This window comes from Thermomyces dupontii (assembly GCF_041956625.1).
Source record: "Thermomyces dupontii strain NRRL 2155 unplaced genomic scaffold VTN31scaffold_3, whole genome shotgun sequence".
NCBI lineage: Eukaryota > Fungi > Ascomycota > Eurotiomycetes > Eurotiales > Trichocomaceae > Thermomyces > Thermomyces dupontii.
Window position 1 is genome coordinate 1,361,647 of NW_027192309.1, and position 19,082 is coordinate 1,380,728.

Sequence of the window (19,082 nt, forward strand, 5' to 3'; positions counted from 1 at the left end):
TTCCGTGTTGGAGGCTCGTCTCAAACGGGAAATATCACGCGTCTGCCTGTTCAAGTGTCCATCGCTGCCTTGTCCAGCTCCTGCCACTTTATTTCGTGTCTTTGCCTCAATTGTAAGCAAGTGGCAGGGAGGTTGAGCACAATGGCGGACAAGGAGGCGACTGTCTACATCGTCGATGTTGGGAAATCCATGGGGGAGTGCCGCAATGGCCGCTCCATTTCGGATCTCGACTGGGCCATGAAATACGTGTGGGATAGGATAACGACCACGGTACAGTCAATTTGCGAAGGAACGAGATGAGCATGATTCTGATGTCAGCGCAGGTCGCTACGGGCCGAAAGACGGCCACAATCGGAGTTGTTGGTCTGCGGACCGATGGTAGGGTCTGCTGTCCCGTGATGAGGAACTGTCTCACTGAATTGGTGTCCAGGGACCCAAAATGAGCTTGCAGAGGGTGATGACAGCTATAGCCATATATCAATTTTCCGGCCGATTGGACAGTGCGTACGGGTCGATCATGGAAAGGATTCGGAGTTGACGCGATGGCAGATTGCTTATGCCCGACTTGCGGAAGCTCCGTGAGTTGATCAAGCCCAGCAAAACAGATGAAGGAGATGGTACGCTTGGTTTGCCTGGTGGTGGCATCGTGCTGACCATTACAGCCATCTCTTCTCTCGTCATTGCCATTCAGATGGTCAACGAATATACCAAGAAACTCAAATACAAGCGGAGAATCGTCCTCGTCACCAACGGGCTGGGAACAATGAATACGGATGGACTCGATCACATTGTTGGCAAGATGAAGGAAGACAGTATTGAGCTATTGGTCCTGTAAGTTTTGGTTTGATTTTCCTGTTGCAGTTGCTAATGATTCTAGGGGTACTGATTTCGATGATCCGGAGTTTGGATTTAAAGAAGAGGATAAAGATCCAAAGAAGGTATGGGTCATGAAGAGTCGCTGCGTGATCGTCGCTAACTGTGTCAGGCCGAAAATGAAGCCACCTTCCGTGAGTTGGTTGAGGACTGCGACGGTGTCTATGGGACTGTGGCCCAGGCAATCTCCGAGATGGATATTCCGCGAGTCAAAACCGTGCGAGGGATTCCAACCTTTAAAGGAGAGTTGCGTTTGGGGAATCCGGAGCAGTACGAAACGGCATTTCGCATTCCAGTGGAGCGGTACTACCGAACCTACGTTGCCAAACCGCCCTCCGCCAGCTCTTTTGTAGTGAGGAGTGGAACCACGGACAACCAGGAGAGCGCGCAATCCTCTGCGACCGTTGACGAAATAACCCAGGCCGAGAGGGACCAAAACCTCACCTTGGTCCGGCACAACCGGTCATATCATGCCAAGGATGAGACCGTTGAAAATGGACAGAGAGAGTTGTCTCGAGATGACCTTGCCAAAGGCTACGAGTACGGCAGGACAGCGGTACATATCAGTGAGTCTGATGAAAACATTACGAAGTTGGAGACCTATCCTGCAATGGAGATCATTGGGTTTATCCAGAGTGAAAACGTAAGCTCGAGGGAAAAGCTATGGAAACCGCAGGCTGACGACATCGCAAGTACAAACGCTACATGAACATGTCCACGAGTAATGTGATTATTGCGCAAAAGACGAATGACGAAGCAGGGCTGGCCCTGTCATCGCTCATCCACGCATTGTTTGAACTTGAATGCTACGCCGTGGCCAGGCTGGTGACCAAAGAAGGGAAGCCTCCGTTGGTGGTACTCCTGGCCCCATCGATTGAACAGGATTTCGAATGTCTCCTCGAGGTGCAGTTGCCATTTGCGGAGGACGTCCGGTCATATCGGTTCCCACCATTGGACAGGGTTATCACTGTTTCTGGGAAAACAGTGACGGAGCACCGGAACTTGCCGAAAGAGGAGCTCATGAGTGCGATGAGCGAGTACGTGGATAGTATGGAACTAGACAGAGATGGCAACAAGTAAGAATTCAGCATTCAGCGAGCATATTAAATCGAGGAGCACTAATCCGAATGAAGCGAGCCAATCGATACGATACCCATGGACGACACCTATTCGCCTCTGCTCCACCGTATCGAGCAGGCAATCCGGTATCGAGCGATCAATCCGGGCGAGCCCCTGCCGCCGCCATCGGAACGTTTAACGCAACTATCCAAGCCGCCGGAAGAACTCCAAGAGAGATCGAAGAAGCCCCTCGAGAGGCTCATCGAAGTTGCCGACGTCAAGAAAGGTAAAACGTGTAAACTCGCTTGAATTCGTGAAGTAACGCCACTGACGGAATATCTAGTACCACCAAAAGCACAAACTCGCAAGCGTGCACGCGAGGCCGACAAGCCGCTCTCAGGGCTGAACGTAGACGAGCTGCTTCACCGGGAGAAACGGGCCAAGATCTCCCCCCAGAACGCGATTCCAGAGTTCAAGCAGACCGTCGCCAACGCGGCCAGCATCGAAGCCATCAAGGACGCGGCGGACCAGATGGAGAAGATCATCGAGGATCATATCCGCAACAGCTTCGGTGATGCAAACTACGATCGAGTGATCGAGGAGCTGGGCGTGGTGCGGGACGAGATGATTGCGTACGAGGAGCCGGGCGTCTACAACGCAATGATCCGACGCGTGAAGGAGAAGATCCTGGCGGAGAAGCTGGGCGGGGATCGGAAGGAGCTGTGGTGGCTGATCCGTCGCGCCAAAGTTGGCTTGATCCATCGCGGGTTATCCGAGAAGTCGGATATAACAGAGGACGAAGCCAAAGCGGTACGTATTAACTCATGGCTTTCGTATCAACATTGTCATTCGAGAAAACAAAAACTGATGAATTAATGCGCAGTTCCTGTCATCGAAATGACCGTCTATCATGTTGGATGTATATCCCAAAAAACAACGCCATTCATCATCCAAGCGACGGGGATATATATGTGCAGGGGCTCGTAAACAATACACTAATCATCCGTTCCATCTCATGAAATCTTCTCGGCCCTCTTCTTGCCGATGTCGATCTTACGATTCAATCTGTAGACTTTCGTCAGTGCCATGCCCGTAGCCAGTAATAAGGAAAGAGAAACATACCGATCAACATCCTCATCCGCGAGGTTCAACAGCTCATTCTGTATCTCTAGCTCCTGGTTGATAGCCATGCCCAGCTCCTTTTGTCGCTGGATGATCTTCCTTAGCTGCTCCACACTCTGATCCTGCGCTGCGATGGTCTCCCGTTGTAGTTGCAAGACACCCTGGTTGTCCAACTCGCGCGTCTTGTCCGTTTCCCTGCCGAGGACGCGGCCGGAGCGTGGTCGAGCCGGAGCGGGAGCGGCACCAGCATTGTTCGCCGACGATAGCAAATCGTTCTTATCCTGAATCGAGGCGACAGTACTATCGAGTTTGCTCTTTTGTAGCATCGCAGCGTGGAGGTTCTCGAGGCCGTCGCGTTCCTTTTTCGCAGCAGCGAGGAGGTCACGCCGGCGGCGGATCTCGCCATCCCCTAGGCTCGGGCCACCGCTACTGCCACCGCGGAGGTTCTTGAGCCCTTCTTCCAGGGCGTTGAGCATATTTCCGGCCTTGGCGAGACTACTCCGGGCATGCACCGAGCTCTCGTGCTGTTTCTGCGGGGTGGTTGCCTGATCACGGCGGGTGAGATGCAGCCGCGCATCGTGCAAGTAGCTTTTCAATTCCCGATGACAGTCGAGCCACAGAACGGGGTCCGTAATGACGACCTCGTCGCTAGGCGCAGTCAGAGCCCGATGAAGCTGTTCCGTTGCTGTCTTCCCTTCTCCTCCTGCTCCTCCTCCTCCTCCTCCTCCTCCTACTCCTCCGTCCTCATCGCCGCCACCACCACCACCACCGCCAGTACCGACCGCTCGCCGCGGCAGATTCAAGAACGATCGCCATGCACTCGTGTTCCGCCATCGTGGGTCATCGCCGTCGTTGATCGCCTGCAAGTACCGTTCGAGACCTCGGCGGCGCTCCTCGCGCAGCACCTCGTTGGTGTTGGTGTTGCTGAACCATGTCTTCTTTGGCAGCGGGGCGGGCGGTGCTACGGCGGAGTTCCCGACTTGCTGGATGAGCTCGTTGTGCAGCGCAGCGAACTCCGAGTAGCGTTTCTGTACAACAAACGATCGGAGAGGCAGGCGGACAATGATGTTGTAGACGGTGTGGGTCGGCGTGACGGTTGCGGAGGGGATGGTGATTTCGACTTGCTGCGGGGGCATGGCGGTGGGTTCTGGAAGGTATAGAATTACTTTTTGAGTTGGGAGTTGGGTTGTTGGAGCAAGGCGCAGCCTCGCTGGACGTCGTGGACGGTTGGAGCCGAGAAGTTGGGATTGGTTGTTGTTGGTATGACTTATGACGCATGAAGCTAGCGTTGAAAGTCTCGGCGTGGCTGAGTCTGGACTTGTTCCTGATACGACAAAAATTTGTAGATCAGAGAGGCAAATCAAAAGGTTATGGCTGTCAGAAGTAAATAAGTATTCTACGTTGTAGTGATTGGGCTGTCTTTCTAATATCGAAATTGACATTAACGGGAGGGAAAGGGAGGATAAGTTTCCATTAATGGCATCGCCAGGCTCAACAAATCAACCTCATCCCCTGTTTGATCTCTCCGGTGCGAACAAACCAGAGCATCATGAAAACGCGGTACCAGAGCTCGGTGCAACTCTTTCACCGACAGACCCCCTCCTTAGACCTATGTCACCCGTCTCCCTCGGGCCAGAGTCCACAAGCTTGGACGGCAGGCGGAAGCTCCTCCTGATCTATGTCCATGGCTATATGGGCACCGAGGCCAGCTTCCAGAACTTCCCGGCCCATGTTCATCGATTGGCCAGTCTTGCGCTTGCTGAATCGCATGTGGTGTATACAAAGGTGTACCCTCGGTATAAGTCGCGAGGGTCAATGGAGGAAGTCAGAGAGGCCTTTAGTCGATGGTATGGAACCAGGAGGTAGATTTGCGTGCTGTGGAGATCAGCAGCTGATAGGTAATCGTCAGGCTTGCACCGCATGAATCAGAGTCGGCAGAGGTGATTCTCCTCGGCCACAGCCTGGGAGGCATCATCACGGCCGAAGTCGCGCTGCTGCCGTCGGGGCCGGACAGCGCTTATGAGTTCCGACACCGGATTCTCGGCCTCATCAACTTCGATGTACCTTTTCTCGGTCTCCATCCGGGCGTGATTAGCGCCGGCCTGGCTAGTTTGTTTCACAAGAGGGAGCCGTCGCCGGGCTTACAGCAAAACGCCTCTGCTGCAAGTGAGACAACGCTCACGTTTGTGAGCGAACAGACTGCCGACAGTGATGAGCCGGAGCAACCCCCTTCGCCATTTGACCCGCCAGTCGATGACCCCTACTTCAATCCACCCTTCCCAAATGACGTCCGCTGGGTCAAGCGCTCACACCGTGACGGCCTGAGGAACTTCCTGCAGAAAAATCACGGTCACTTGTTGAAAGCTGTGCCGCAGTACCTTCAATCTTATATCGAGCATGGCGGTGTGTTAGCGGACTACTCCAGTCTGCGCAGCCGGTATCAGAGGCTCAAGGAGTGCGAAGCCGTCGACGAGACTCGAAGAGAAAGAAACGAACAGGGGAAGTTAAAGAGGAGGATCCGCTTTGTCAATTATTACACTGCGAGTCCGGGATTTCCCAGAGGCCGCTCACCAAGAGGTCGCTCACCGGGACACCATTCGAAGCAAACAGAAGATGAGATACCAGTTGTTCGACTTCCGAGCCCCCAAGTCCCTGTCGAAGGCTCTGAAGGGTGCAAAATAGATGTAGCGGCGACGCCAAACATTGCAATTTCTCCACCAGAACCTGCAGATCCCATCTCTCAGGTACCCTCGCTTTCATCGACAGATCTATCCCCAACAACCTCCCCATCCCGCACACGGAGCAGATCACCGCTCTCCCGCATTCGCTCTCGGAGCTTCTCTCGCTCGCCATCTCGATCGAAGCCAAAGAAAGACCGCAAATTCTGCGCATTGCCCGACGACCCTGGGCATCTTTGGGTCCGGCTGTTTATGCCAGACGTCGACGAAGTCCTCGCCCATCAGACGATTTTCATCCCACAGGGTGAGTCGTACGAACGGCTTGTTGGCGAGACCGTAGCCAAGATTGAAGAGTGGGTTGGCGATGACATGACCAATCGCATGATCTTGGAGGGGAACTTGTCCTAGCAGGTTGTGCATAGATCACATAATAACAATGCCCCTACCATCGTTACTTCTCGCTATCGCCACGTATTTCGAGAAAGTAGAAGATCGCGCTGTCCGTAGAATTCACCGACGATAGTGATGATCATGTCCAGCATGGCGCGTGAGAGACAGATGGCATCCGGCTTGTCATCGTCGTGGCGAGTTGCTGCATCTCCTTTGGCGCCGTCTGTCAGTGACTGACCTTGAGAACGCTTGTCAGCGGACGACTCGCTACGGCGGTCTTGTGCCTGAGCTTTGGCCGCTTCAAGTTTCGGATCTGACTGCGGTTTCCCTTCGGCAGGCTCAGGTGCTCTTTCGTCCTCACCCTCCTCTCCATCGGAAGAATCTCCAGCGCCACCATCACTGTCGATCCTTTTTCCACTTGTTTCAGGCGTAGGGGCTGATTCGCGGTTGAGCTTCTGAAGGATCCCAACAGCCCTTTTGCCTAACTCCCGCAGATCACCAACCTCTTCACTGCTCAATTGTCCGACCTCCCTACATTTCCCCAACAACCCCCAAACCCACGCCCCGATCCTTCGCACCTTGACCGCATCGCCGCTCCGAACGGTCTCAGCCAGCACCCTCCCCACCAACCGGGTTGCCGCCATAACGCTATCCGCGTCCATGCACGATAGCTGTACCATAAGCGGGTCCGTCGAGAGCAACGTCCGGCGCCAGTCCCTCCGGGCCCGCGGGATATGCCAAGGCAACGTGATCGGGTGGGCGTCATCAAGTGACGCGATTGCCTCCGCAGGCGGAGTACAGCGAAGCGTGCTGCGCAGCAGGAGAAACCGATGCCTGAGAAGATTATGGTAGATCGCCTGGGGGCTGTCCGAGTCCTCATCCTCTTCCCCGGCATCCTCATCCGGCAGGGTCGTCGGCGGTGCAATGAACACGCCGTCTACGTATCGACTCTTCTGAGGTGCGGCCTCCTCGTCCCTAGGCTTAGGCACCTCCTTATGTGTAGGTTTTGTCTCCGTCTTGGGCGCGACGAAAAGCATGGGCATTGAATTCGCCTCGGACCTTCACACCTCCGTCAGTCATCCGCCTCCAAACTGCTCAAAACGACCAGATGTCACATACCTGACCATTCTCAAATATTCCAATCCATCCTCTGCAGGCCCGTAGAATAGCTCAGTCGCGTCTCCAGCCCCTCCATCACCCCCGTCATCCAATCCCGGAAACGCGCTGCATTGGCCGTAAATCGGATCCGTACGCGGCTTCTGCCGAGGTGGTCGCGCGAGGAGAACTTCACGTCCTGTGGAGCTTGAGTCGGCGACTGTTTCAGGATTGTAGTTGCTGCTGATTTCCCCGTCACCATCACCGGCGTCATCGTCGTCGTCGTAGTTGAGCTCGTTCGAGTTCGGGATGGGTTTCACGTGATTAGCCTCGACGGTTTCTCGACGCGTGCGCTTTGGTGAATTCTGCGATATAATCTCGTCGGCGGCGAGGTCGTCGCCTTTGCGCTTCTCGGGCATCTCGGGCTGTCTAATTCTCGGAGTGAGGAAGAGTGATTCTTCATGAACTCCGTTTGGTTGGAGCTCCAAGCTGCTAAGTTACCAGCTAAACAGATGAGGCACCGCGGCTCGCGGCCCGCTCAGTTGATAAACTTAATAAATTTCACTTTAGGCTTTCAAATTTTTTACAAATACAATCAAATGTGAAGTTGAATTCAAACATCGGTCCTCAACTTCGCAAAATCGTGGTAGCATACCAACCCTAACCCTACCGACAGCGGTTCGCCGATCGATGGCAAAATGGAAGGTTTCAGCGGTGAACCTCAAACCATACGATTCAGGCACGTTGGCACCTGAAGACCACCGTATTACATACAAGCTCATGATGCTCATCGACTCGATATTGATTCTCGACAAAACTTCCTTTGAGTCGACGGTGGTTACATTACACTCGAAATCCGTCACCCGAACAAACCCAATGTCTACGGGCGCAGTCGCTGAGGGTCTCTTGGGAACAACGTCGCCAGCCGAATGTTCGGCAATCCCAGGAAGAACGTCACGATTCGGTTCAGACCCAAGCCGCCTCCAGCATGCGGAGGGCAGCCCTGGCGGAACGCCAGCAAGTAATCCTGGAAGCCCTCACTCTTGGGATCAACGCCCTTGGCAATCATGCTGGCCTCCAGCTCGTTCACGTCGTTAATACGCTGGGCACCAGACATGATTTCTTCGCCGCGCATGAAGAAATCATACGAATTCGAGAAGCGCGGATCCTCGGGATCCGCCTTTGTGTAGAACGGTCGCACGGCCATGGGGAATTTGTCCAGCACGTAGAAATCGGTGTCGTATTTCTCGCGGATGATTTGCCCCAGTTGCCGCTCCATGGCCGTCGTGAGGTCGTTCTCAAAACGCTCTTGCTCCGACACGTCCACACCCGCCTCCTTCAGGAGACCGATTGCGTCCATGTACTTTAAGCGCAGTGCTTTGCCGTCCTTTGGCAAACGGAAGTCGCCTGCTTTGGGGAATGTCTTTTGAATTACAGCAATCTGCTCCTTGTACCGCTCTTTTAGTTGCGTGAGGATGAAAACGAGAAGCTCCTCTGCAAAGTCGAGGACTTCATGGTAGTGGTGTCGGAATGTCCGCTCAAAATCAAGCCCAGTGAACTGCGAACGTCAGCATAAGGATATCTTTGAATCGTTCCTTCCGAACTCACCTCCGTCAAGTGTCGGTGGGTATTGCTGTCCTCTGCACGGAACACGGGGCCCAGCTCGAACACACTCTCCATATCACCCGCAATGCACATCTGCTTGTACAGCTGAGGGCTTTGTGTCAAATACGCCAATCGCTTGAAGTATTTGACCTCGAACACCTCGCTACCGCCTTCGGACGACGATCCGCTCAGTTTAGGCGTGAAGATCCACCGAGCGCCACTCTTCAGCATGAACTCGGTGAACAACTCCGCAACGCCACTGGAGATCCAGGTGATTGCCTGGTTTGTCTCAGTCTGAAGGTCGAGCACACGGTAGTCCAGGCGCGTCTTGAGCGTCACAATGGGTTGGCCCTCGGCGTCGACCTCTTCCGTGTCAGCAGCCGGTGGCGGCCGCTCCGCATCTTTGACCTGCATGGGCAACTGTTGTGCCGCTTCCGAGATGAGATAAATCTTGCGAATGTGCAACTCAAGATCACTCAGAGTAGCCGAGTTGATTGGGACCGCCGGCTTCTTCACGACACCGGTGACCTCCACAATGGAATTGACATTCAGGCCACTCGTCCACTTCACCATCTGTCTTGAGATTGGCTCCTGAGCCGCAATCACCGCCTGGATCTTCTGACCTTTTTGTCGCAGCATCAAGAACGCCAGCTTGGCGCTCTGGGACCGTGCATTGTCGACGCGGGCAACAACGGTGACTTCCTTGTCATAGTGGTCGGTAGACAACTGGGCGAAACTCGTAGCCGGCACAAGATCCTGATTGTCGGGGAGCTTGCCGTACAACCCCACAGCAGTGTCTTCGGCCTGGGCTGCCGCCTGTTTGGCCTGTTCCTGCGCCGCACGCTGAGCGGCTTTCTCGGCTTTGGCCTTTTGCTTGGCGGCCTTCTTCAGCGCGCTCTTGCTCGGAGCCGCCGGCGCCGCTTCGCCTGCTGCTGGTGCCGACTCAGCAGCGGCTTCGGGGGCTTCCTCGGGTTTGAGACGTTGGGGGAGTGTCGATTCAGCCATGACAACTCGGGCGGAGCAACTTGGTTGTATCAATCAATCGAGATCGCAATGCTCGACTCGTCAAAGCCCGAGGATCTGAGCGACGCTGACTTGAGCAAGCAGTGACTCACTTGATCCAAAGTTGTGACGAACTCCACTGCTTTCATGGACCCTCACTACCCCTCAATGATAAAACCCTAAGCCCTAAGGCACATCTGAAATGGGCTGACTTGGCTACTCGTAGTTAGGGATTCCGTTTTTGTTTTAGGTTAGTTCAAAGTGTGGGGAGACAAAACCTGATTCGCATTCGCAACAAGGCGTTAACTTAAATAGGTTACTAGTTCGTAAATGCCAAGCTCCACTTTTATCAACACAAGCTTATTGAGGTGCAGACTACAGAGTACTATTGTTAGCCTGCGTTGAGTTATTCACTGCCATCGATCGTCTGCAACCTCCTCCAGTGACAGCCGTGCCATGATTGCTACTCGAGGAAAGTTGAAAGCTCATATTTTATGGAATTGGACGCAAAAGGGTTCAAGGATATCGATTCACTAGGGTTTGTGATATGGTGTTATCAGATTGCCCTGGAACTTCAAACCGAACTCGAAGTCATCAAAAATGAAGCTACTACTAGTGATGTACAGTACTAGTAGTTAGTACTTTGCTGACAGTCATTGCCACTCATTACATGCAGAAGTCAATCTCAAAAAAGATATGATGGAGAAGAGAAGTAGTAATCTTTCCATTCCTTGAATTTCCCGCGTCCAGAGAAAATGCGCATCAGATTCACTTGGCCAAACCAGCTCACCGTTTTTCAGGGATCATTTCTCGGTCACTCTCCAGATCATTGGCTCCATTCACGTAAGCCTACAGGCAGCAGAATTTTGCGGACAAGACCTGCAATACAGTATGCCATTGCTGCACAATTGATCGAAATAGTTCCATGTGTGGCTCTGGCAACCAAGCATCTGTACTCTCGGTCCGAAAACCAGCTGTTAGAGCCGCACAAGGTGAACAATGGCATCATGCCATTCTACTTTTTCCGCGTTTTTTGGGAAATTCTTCAATGGAAATTGAAGTTGCGGCTATGAGAGGACCTGCCGGGCACGACGTACCGATGAGAGTCATCCTTGGACATGCGAAATATATACTACTCGAAACTCAGTTCTCTTTGGAATTTGAATGCCTAAAGACTTGGCTCTTTGCATCGCCATGCGCACTTGAGCTCAGTTCCTGATCAGGAAAGATACGGTGAGAGAAGAGATGGATATAAGCAGAGTGATGACCTTTGCAAGAGTGATGGCATTGGCATAGTCTTTCAATAATCAATTCGATTATCCAAACTCAATTCCTTTGGTTGTTTCATTTATAGGTGCTGGATCTTGTTAAAACTTACAAGTTCTTTTCTTGCAGTACCTCAAATGGCCGAGGACTTGTCGATTTACTTTTACGATCCGTCTCTCGGCGCCGCCATCCTCTTCACTGTCCTCTACACGCCGCCCTTTCTATGGCATCTGTGGTGCGTTGCAGTGGCGCCCCGAACACGGGGCTACGCTCGCACTCTTTACTACATCCCCATGGTCATTGGGGCTGCCTTCGAGGTCATCGGATACGCGGTTCGGTGCGGCAGTACTCGGAGCCCCAATGATGTCGGCCTCTATGCTTCGTCAGCTACTTTCATTGTCCTTGCACCGGTATTCATCTGTGCCAGTCTGTACATGCTGATTGCGCGACTGGTGCCGTCGACGACAGACGACGAACTATCCGGTCAAGACGACGCGGAAGGCGAAAAAGAACAGCAGAAGCTTCGCATTCTCTGGATCAAACCTCGCTGGCTGCCGCGTTTGTTCGTCAGAAGCGATATTTTCAGCCTCTTGCTCCAGTCCTCAGGTAGCGTAATCGCGCTTTCGAATGACTGGGAGGGCGAGAAGAAGGATATCGGCTTGGCAATTTTGATCACCGGTTTGGTTCTGCAGGCCGTGACGGTGACGTTGTTTCTTGTGATTGTCTTGACGGCTCGTCGTCGTGCCATTGCCGCTAGAAAGTATAACTTGGGGCTTAAGATGGTCATTCGGGGTGTTGTGATTGGTGTTTGTTTGATTCTGGTGCGTTTGGGATCTTCTATTCTTCTTCTCTTGGCTCCAGCTAACTGTGACTTGGGCAGGCTCGTTCCATCTACCGCGTTGTCGAGTTCACAGAGGAGATCCCCGGCTATATTTTTGAGCATGAGTGGCTTCTCTATGTTCTCGAGGCGCTGCCAATGTGGTTTGCACTGTTGGTGTTGGCTTGGTATCATCCTGGTAGATGGTTGGTCGACAAGGTCCCGCGATATCCGTCCGATACCGAGTTGGCGGAGACGGCAGTGCGCAGAGAGAACTCCACGAACTACCGACGTTAGGTACCTAGATACTGTATATAGACTGGCTGTTTGTTGTCATTGGGTTTGGTTCATAATTGCTTGCCTGGTCATGATTGATGAGCGACGTCTTTAGAGTTTGTTCTCTAGTTATTCACAAGTTATATACTTCGCGTTTCCATCTGATGCAGTTACACCCGGTTTTCCTCATGCCGAGCTTCAGCCTTGGCCTCCATCACTGCCTCTTCGATGGTAATGTCTTGCTCCTCAACCTCGACAAGGCGATCGCCAAAGGCAGCCGCGATTTCTTCGAGAGTCTTCTTGCGAGTTTCCCTGGCATATTGTCAGTCTCATCCTCCAAACCGTCCAAAGGAAGCCAAGCATACGGGAAGTAGAAATAGGCCACGATGAGGAAGAAAAGGGTACACCCAACGAAGACATAGTAGTAATTTTCCTGGATGTTGGAAAACGCGCTGGGACCGGCCTCGGTGACTGGTCTGGGGTTAGCGGACCCTGAGGAACAAACTTGACTGGAGACGAGCACGTACCGGCAACATTGACGACGAAATGCGACGCGGCGGCCAGACCCATGACTTTGCTCCGCAAGGAAATGGGGAGGACTTCTGCACCGTAGAGCCAGGTGGTGCTGTTCAACATGCCGTCTGTACGCATCATGTCAGTATGCCAAGATGTCCGACAAAGGGTTCAAACCGGTGAGAAGTACAGTAAACGACAACGAAGACATAGATTCCGAGAATGGCAAAGCCCTTTCCAACTCTGTTGTCTGTGTCTTGGAAGCAGCGCTGCATGACTGCTGCGTAGATCTCAATGATGATGACGCCCCCGAGACCAGTGAGGATCATCCTGCTTCGATGTTAATGGCGGTAAACCCAGAGCGAAATGGTCAACTAACTTGCGACGCCCCCATTGATCGGTGAGGTACTTGGTCGTGATGCAATTGGCGAGGAATGCGCAAGTACCATAGACCGCGGTCAGGGCTAGAATGGTGTGCTGCTCGATGCCGAGAGATTTGTACAGAATGGCTGCTCGATTAGTAAGTGTTTACGCGAATGAATGGGATGTGCATACTTTGATAATACTAGAATCCGCCGTCAGTCGATGCCAGGATCATCAATCTTAATGTCAAACCACTCACCTGAATTACATTGACACCAGTCAGACTGGTCATAGTCTGCACCGCAATGGACCTACACAATCAGCCACCCAATTCCAGCTCTCGTAAAGGAGCGAACATACACCAAAGTCCGGTGACGGAACAGTCTGAAGATTTCCCGGTACGAAGTAATTTCACGCTGCATCTCATACTCAATCTGCGCTTTCATGAGCGCAAACTCCTCGTGCAGTTCGCGAGAGCCCAGATCCCGACGGATTTTCATAAACTGCTTCCTGGCTTCGTCGACTTTGCCCTGGCGGATCAATTGACGTGGCGAGTTCGGCATGAAGGTAAGGAGGCCGAGAATCATGATCACACCCCAGGGAATCTGCATACCGAGCGGCAAACGCCACTGAACGGGGCCGTAAGGTGCATAGCTGCATGCATACCCGACCCAGTTGGACATCATGGTTCCGAAGGAGATCCCGCAACCGGAAACACCGCCAATCAAGCCGCGGAACTTTGGCGGGCTGATCTCGGAGAGATAAATGGGGACAGTTCCGACCATGCCTCTGCTCGGCGGCTTAGGGTTAGCAGAACAGGAGTCTTCGAGCAAAAGATGACAGATGCTCCCGTTGGATAACCCACCCTACGGCAAACCCAGCAATACACCGACCAGCCAAAAACATGCCAATGTTGACTGATGCGGTCTGGATGGTAACCCCGATGGTGACGATCACGCACATCAACTCCATGAAACGAATTCGACCGAGTTTGTCTGCGATTGCCGTCTGCAAAATTGCCCCGCCGGCTTCTCCGGCAATGTACACGGCGACGACCTGAATTTATGAGCGAGAGGGGTTTGAGACAAGCCTAATGATGAAGCACTCACCGCGCCAGTTAGTCCATCAGAGGGATAATTCATATACTCTTTCCAGCTCTCATGGGCGATAGCTTGTTCTCGTTAGCAGACACTCATGCATGAGAAACGAAGCACACGCACTCGTTGTTGCAATTCCAGTATCAAAGCCCTAGATTTGTCAACCACCCGCGATCTTGTTGTCCCGGTGTTCGTTTCGAACTCACGAATAGAAAGGTGCCGATTCCGGCAAACAGGGCAAGCCCGAGAGGATACCAGATATCGCTGCCCATGATGAGACGTTCAATAATTACTCAACTTGAGCCGCTGAGAGAAATGCGAGATGGACATGACAATCTGGAAAGAGTGTGGGATAATTTATATACTAGGGCTAGAAGACAAGAAGATCGTTTACGGAGAACATGGGCAATGAATCAGTTCCAGATTCGGCATTGCCGTTCGTTCATGCGAGTGACATCGGACTTCCTCCATCTCTCTCAGTCGGCTAACGACTATATAGCTGACAGCGATTCCCGATTCCAGTCCCCAACTACGGAGTTGGACGGCTCTACTTTGATCAAGAAACGAACTTGTTTTGGCGGAGGTCGCTCCATTCATTGATTATCGAGCTGTGATTGGCTCACACCCGCTTAGCTGAAGTTCGCTTCCCCCACGCACTGCGGGCGGTGGCTGGTCTTTGCTACGATTTTGCGGGGAAGAGAAAAAGCTTCTGCTCTCTTGGTCGGGTTTTCTCCGAATAATCAATCCCGGAATCTATGCCGAGTGTTTGGCTTCTCATCAACGACGCGGAGAGCAAAGACAGAGTACCTGATTTGGTAGTTGATCTAATACATGTACTCCCGCTCAGATCAATCATGGCATGTATGGTACGAAGTAACAAACATGAGTGACAAACTAATTTGTACTATTTCTACGTTTCAGCATCCCTCCTGGATGATCAGCATACCGGAGACAAAGCCCTGGTGTCTGGTCCGGCTGGTGCCAACTTGCAAGGGGGTAGAAGGAAGACCTAGCCCTTCACCCCTTCCTAGGGTCACCAGCAAGGGATAGATAAATTCGCCTGTGACTCGACAGAGAATATACTGAACTACTACTGTAGTTGCAATTGTTCCCTGGCGTTAAGAGTATTGCCATTGCCGAGAGGCCCAGTTTTATCTATCATAGGCACACCTCGATCATCTGCTCAAGTCACTGTCATTCACGATGAAGTTTCGTGGTTATGTTCTCCTCTTGTCAATCTTGGGTCACAACCTCGTTGCGTCATCTGATTCTGTCGGTGAAGAAAACGAACACCAACAATACCTTGATTCGATCAATGAACAATGGAAGAAAATTTGCGACGCCGGCTGCCAACCGGGCACTCATCCAGACGATGCAAGATTTGTCTCCGATACCGTCATTGGCGAATTGATTTCCCTTCAATACAAACCAAACTGCACTGCCGCAACGCTCCATCGCGAATACTACGAGGAAATTTTCGCCTGCAGCGGCAAACGCGACCTTTGCAACGATCTCGACTACGAAACGACCAAATGTCGAACCAAAGTCGCCACACGGTTCAAGCACAAGTTTTCAAAAATCGATGAGTCAGAATTACTATGTGAGCGGGATGATGCATGGCAGGAGGATTACTATTCTACCGCCCTCGGTATGATGAGGCACTTCTACGAGAATTTATGCTTAGGAGGGGGTGACACAAGGGAGTGCTATCTAAAGGTGCGTCTCACAGCATTGATGACATTTAGGATATAAACTCATGTTTCTGACACCTTGACAGGGAAATTGCATGTCGATTGCGAATGATTTGCTGGCATGATGGATTACCAAAGGGGTTCTTCAGAAAACACTCCTACCGGTGCGTCGAATGTACCCCGATGTGAGACGCAACTTGTTCTTTTTTCTTCGTCAGTATCAAAATGTCTGAGCATTGGAAGGCCTGGCAATCTATCAGATGAGGAGATTCCGTTCCCTGTATCCATTAGTATCTAGCATCCTATTCCCACTGATGTCTCTATATAGAAAACCACAAGTAGCAGCAGTTGATGAGTAGGTGTACCGCGTCCTCTCTGCAGTGACGTCTAGCAGAATGCCTCTGTTGGTCCTAATGTCTTTTTCAGATGACCACTCAAATGAAGAGTACCGATCTGTCGTCATGACAGTTTCAGTATGTGCCTGATGAGATCTCGTGGCAATCTTACCCCGGATTTGACAGGACTCACTTTCATATCGCCTTTTCAGTCTGTTCCTCATGAGCTAAATGCCATCACAAGAAGAGTGTCGTACTGCGGAAATCCTCAGTCGCCCATGATGCATCCAATCAACAATGCTGCTAGGATCAATAGTTTGAGATTCGAGCCGTGTTGAGTCAGGAGCTGAGTGCTTGACTGCCCTGGTTCTTCTCTCTTTAGTGTAGCACTCTTTGCCAATTGCAGGCATGAGCACCACGATCCCGATTGTCAGGAACAATCCATCTGACCTTTGTTTCCGGGACTATCCTACCATGGAGACCAGGGTATGAGGATGTATTTTTCACGATCCAAAGTCAATGTCAATCAAAGGATGCCGCTTCCCTCAGTTGGATCCGGAAGGCCGACATGCCCATGTGGTGGATCTATAGCCACAACTACCGAGTACAGTAGAGCTCCATGGATACTAGTAGTAAGATCTTTACGTGGTAGGTAGAGATGCAAAGCATATTACAAATTGAAGTCGTGGAGATTTGGAAGAGTCGAGAAGCCGGAAGACAGGGACGCTCAGACGATCTGCAGAAGTTTCATGGGTCCCGGGTCCTAGGCCGTAGGTACAGTATGCTTAGGGTTAGAGTTATCTCAATTGGAACTGAACTCAACTCGATTTGAACTGGCGATGACTTGGGCTGATGAGATGACAAATGTGATTTCCACTTTGGAAGAAATGGAACCTCATGAAACACAGACCCGGTACCTGAGTTGCTGTTCTTTGGCGATTTTGTTGCGCTTTTCTCGATGTTGGTCCCAAAGTCAAGCTTTTTTCTCGTTCACTCGCCCAGAAAAGGTGACCTACACCTAACCCTAATTGGCAAGTGGAACGAGACCCTGCGAGAAATCATGAAGATCATGACGTGACTTCTACCCCGCCGATGAACAGCAAGTTTGATGAAGGAATGATGATTAGAAATCAAGCGATTCCATTGTGATTCCATTGAAGTCACAATACATGGAAGCAAGAGGTGAGGGGAAGACGAGAAGTGGACGTTATAAAAGCAAGCAACAGGACTGACCAAGCTGGTTGATGAATCAATCCAATTCACTTTTCATCTCAACTCGCGGAAGAAAAACTAAGCTTCTGTCGATATGGCTCCTCCGAAGGTGTTTCTGTAAGATCCGCCTCGTTTGATGATCTGTCAACTCGACTGCCATCAAGTTCTGACGAGTGCTTAGGACCGGTACAACCGGCTACATTGGCGGGGACGCCTTTTATGTCCTGTACAACAAGCATCCGGACTGGTCCTACACGGCGCTGGTCCGCTCGGAAGAGAAGGCTAAAAAGCTGAAGGACAAATTTCCAAACGTCTCTGTCGTATTTGGCACCCTAGATAGCTTGGATCTGCTTGAAGATCCAAGAAAGCGGATATCATCTATCGTATGCTCTATGCCGGCTCGGATACGTTAATGCCATTGCTAACGAGGAAATCGGAGGTTAGACTTTGCCGACGCTGACCATGTCCCATCGGCGCAAGCAATCGTGAAAGGCGCGCGGGCGCACACCGCCGATCGGCCCGCGTGGATTATCCACACCTCGGGCACCGGCATCCTTGGCTTTGAAGATACCCGCGCGAGGACTGTGGGCGTCGAGCGCGAGAAGATTTGGGATGATTGGGACAACGTATATGAACTCACAATTACCATGCCGGACGACGCCCTGCACCGGGATGTCGACAAAATCATTCTTGGTGCCGGCGAGGCCAGCCCCGCGGTCAAGACGGCCATCGTCGCGCCGCCTTCCATCAATGGAACGGGGCGTGGTGCTGGCCACATCGTCTCGCAGCAGATTCCCACTTTTGCGCGGGAGGTGCTCAAGCGGAAGAAGGGCATAGTTCTAGGCGAGGGTCGAAGTATTTGGAACTGGGTCCACATCCATGATCTGTCGGAGGTGTATCTTGCACTGGGCGAGGCCGCTGCCGCCGGTGGTGGAAACGCCACCTGGGGTAAGGAAGGATACTACTTCGCCGAAAGCGGGCCGTTCTACTGGGGTGATGTCCAGCGGGAGGTCTCAAAGGTGGCATATGAAAAGGGCTACATTCCTACCGCGGAGATCGATACCCTGAGCTACGACGAAGCTGCTAAGGTCACTCCCGACTACAACCTGCCGTTTGGCTGTGGGAGCAATTCGCGCAGCAAATCTATCCGAGCGAGGAAGCTCTTCGGCTGGGCCCCGACGAGGCCTCAGCAATTGCTGGATTTGATTCCAGAAATTGTGGAAACCGAAGCTCGCGCGCTTGGTCTGTGAGTAGTAGGTCACAAGGGGCTAGACCACTGTAGTTAGCATCACAATGAGAAAATAAACCGCGTTCTTAAGTGCCTAAGGTACTGAGAGACTAAGCTATTGTTAATAGTAATTGTTACCCGATTTAAGTAGTAGTGGGAGGCTAACCCTAATTTTTACCCTGACCAGCCAGCTGATAAGGGGAAGCTGTCTTATGCTATAGGGCATTTAACACCCAACCAAGCGCTTGTAAACGCGTGTGGCGGGCGAGATAAAATAATGCATTCCCCAACGACGCGTCGTCGAATCCATGATTCAGCTTTCTGCTGTGCCTGCATGATCAACCGGCCGTCAGGACCTTTTCCTGATCAAATGTTCCATTCAAATCCTGACGATTATCACCCATCATCACCCCGCAACATGGCACCGTCAACTGATATACTATCGGGAGGCCGTCATAAA

At 52.0% G+C, this 19,082-nt stretch overlaps 10 protein-coding genes across 10 annotated transcripts; 6 read left to right on the forward strand and 4 right to left on the reverse strand.

Annotated features, from left to right (window-relative positions):
• Positions 1 to 141: 141 nt before the first annotated feature.
• Positions 142 to 2,833, forward strand: VTN31DRAFT_3963 (uncharacterized protein; the record flags this gene model as incomplete). Its single annotated transcript, XM_069404298.1, has 11 exons — positions 142 to 270; positions 324 to 378; positions 431 to 500; positions 550 to 617; positions 663 to 831; positions 878 to 938; positions 986 to 1,516; positions 1,567 to 1,949; positions 2,007 to 2,218; positions 2,276 to 2,742; positions 2,816 to 2,833. The coding sequence occupies 11 exons, from the start codon at positions 142 to 144 to the stop codon at positions 2,831 to 2,833; spliced, it is 2,163 nt and encodes a 720-aa protein (XP_069261286.1).
• Positions 2,834 to 2,945: 112 nt separating this feature from the next.
• On the reverse strand, positions 2,946 to 4,190 carry VTN31DRAFT_3964 (uncharacterized protein; the record flags this gene model as incomplete). Its single annotated transcript, XM_069404299.1, has 2 exons — positions 2,946 to 2,997; positions 3,055 to 4,190. 2 exons carry the CDS (start codon positions 4,188 to 4,190, stop codon positions 2,946 to 2,948), a joined length of 1,188 nt encoding a protein of 395 aa, XP_069261287.1.
• A 475-nt stretch (positions 4,191 to 4,665) lies between these two features.
• On the forward strand, positions 4,666 to 6,140 carry VTN31DRAFT_3965 (uncharacterized protein; the record flags this gene model as incomplete). Its single annotated transcript, XM_069404300.1, has 2 exons — positions 4,666 to 4,901; positions 4,964 to 6,140. 2 exons carry the CDS (start codon positions 4,666 to 4,668, stop codon positions 6,138 to 6,140), a joined length of 1,413 nt encoding a protein of 470 aa, XP_069261288.1.
• Positions 6,141 to 6,193: 53 nt separating this feature from the next.
• VTN31DRAFT_3966 (uncharacterized protein) lies at positions 6,194 to 7,636 on the reverse strand (the record flags this gene model as incomplete). Its single annotated transcript, XM_069404301.1, has 2 exons — positions 6,194 to 7,181; positions 7,242 to 7,636. 2 exons carry the CDS (start codon positions 7,634 to 7,636, stop codon positions 6,194 to 6,196), a joined length of 1,383 nt encoding a protein of 460 aa, XP_069261289.1.
• Positions 7,637 to 8,097: 461 nt separating this feature from the next.
• On the reverse strand, positions 8,098 to 9,827 carry VTN31DRAFT_3967 (uncharacterized protein; the record flags this gene model as incomplete). The annotated part of the gene is made up of 2 exons (XM_069404302.1): positions 8,098 to 8,775; positions 8,826 to 9,827. 2 exons carry the CDS (start codon positions 9,825 to 9,827, stop codon positions 8,098 to 8,100), a joined length of 1,680 nt encoding a protein of 559 aa, XP_069261290.1.
• A 1,400-nt stretch (positions 9,828 to 11,227) lies between these two features.
• On the forward strand, positions 11,228 to 12,204 carry VTN31DRAFT_3968 (uncharacterized protein; the record flags this gene model as incomplete). Its single annotated transcript, XM_069404303.1, has 2 exons — positions 11,228 to 11,911; positions 11,971 to 12,204. 2 exons carry the CDS (start codon positions 11,228 to 11,230, stop codon positions 12,202 to 12,204), a joined length of 918 nt encoding a protein of 305 aa, XP_069261291.1.
• Positions 12,205 to 12,353: 149 nt separating this feature from the next.
• VTN31DRAFT_3969 (uncharacterized protein) lies at positions 12,354 to 14,428 on the reverse strand (the record flags this gene model as incomplete). The annotated part of the gene is made up of 12 exons (XM_069404304.1): positions 12,354 to 12,495; positions 12,549 to 12,654; positions 12,711 to 12,824; positions 12,887 to 13,026; positions 13,076 to 13,205; positions 13,252 to 13,261; positions 13,319 to 13,370; positions 13,420 to 13,848; positions 13,925 to 14,115; positions 14,169 to 14,230; positions 14,280 to 14,307; positions 14,363 to 14,428. The coding sequence occupies 12 exons, from the start codon at positions 14,426 to 14,428 to the stop codon at positions 12,354 to 12,356; spliced, it is 1,470 nt and encodes a 489-aa protein (XP_069261292.1).
• A 931-nt stretch (positions 14,429 to 15,359) lies between these two features.
• VTN31DRAFT_3970 (uncharacterized protein) lies at positions 15,360 to 15,972 on the forward strand (the record flags this gene model as incomplete). The annotated part of the gene is made up of 2 exons (XM_069404306.1): positions 15,360 to 15,872; positions 15,934 to 15,972. 2 exons carry the CDS (start codon positions 15,360 to 15,362, stop codon positions 15,970 to 15,972), a joined length of 552 nt encoding a protein of 183 aa, XP_069261293.1.
• A 1,516-nt stretch (positions 15,973 to 17,488) lies between these two features.
• Positions 17,489 to 17,883, forward strand: VTN31DRAFT_3971 (uncharacterized protein; the record flags this gene model as incomplete). The annotated part of the gene is made up of 3 exons (XM_069404307.1): positions 17,489 to 17,511; positions 17,576 to 17,777; positions 17,839 to 17,883. The coding sequence occupies 3 exons, from the start codon at positions 17,489 to 17,491 to the stop codon at positions 17,881 to 17,883; spliced, it is 270 nt and encodes an 89-aa protein (XP_069261294.1).
• A 158-nt stretch (positions 17,884 to 18,041) lies between these two features.
• VTN31DRAFT_3972 (uncharacterized protein) lies at positions 18,042 to 18,644 on the forward strand (the record flags this gene model as incomplete). Its single annotated transcript, XM_069404308.1, has 1 exon — positions 18,042 to 18,644. The coding sequence occupies one exon, from the start codon at positions 18,042 to 18,044 to the stop codon at positions 18,642 to 18,644; it is 603 nt and encodes a 200-aa protein (XP_069261295.1).
• Positions 18,645 to 19,082: the final 438 nt, after the last annotated feature.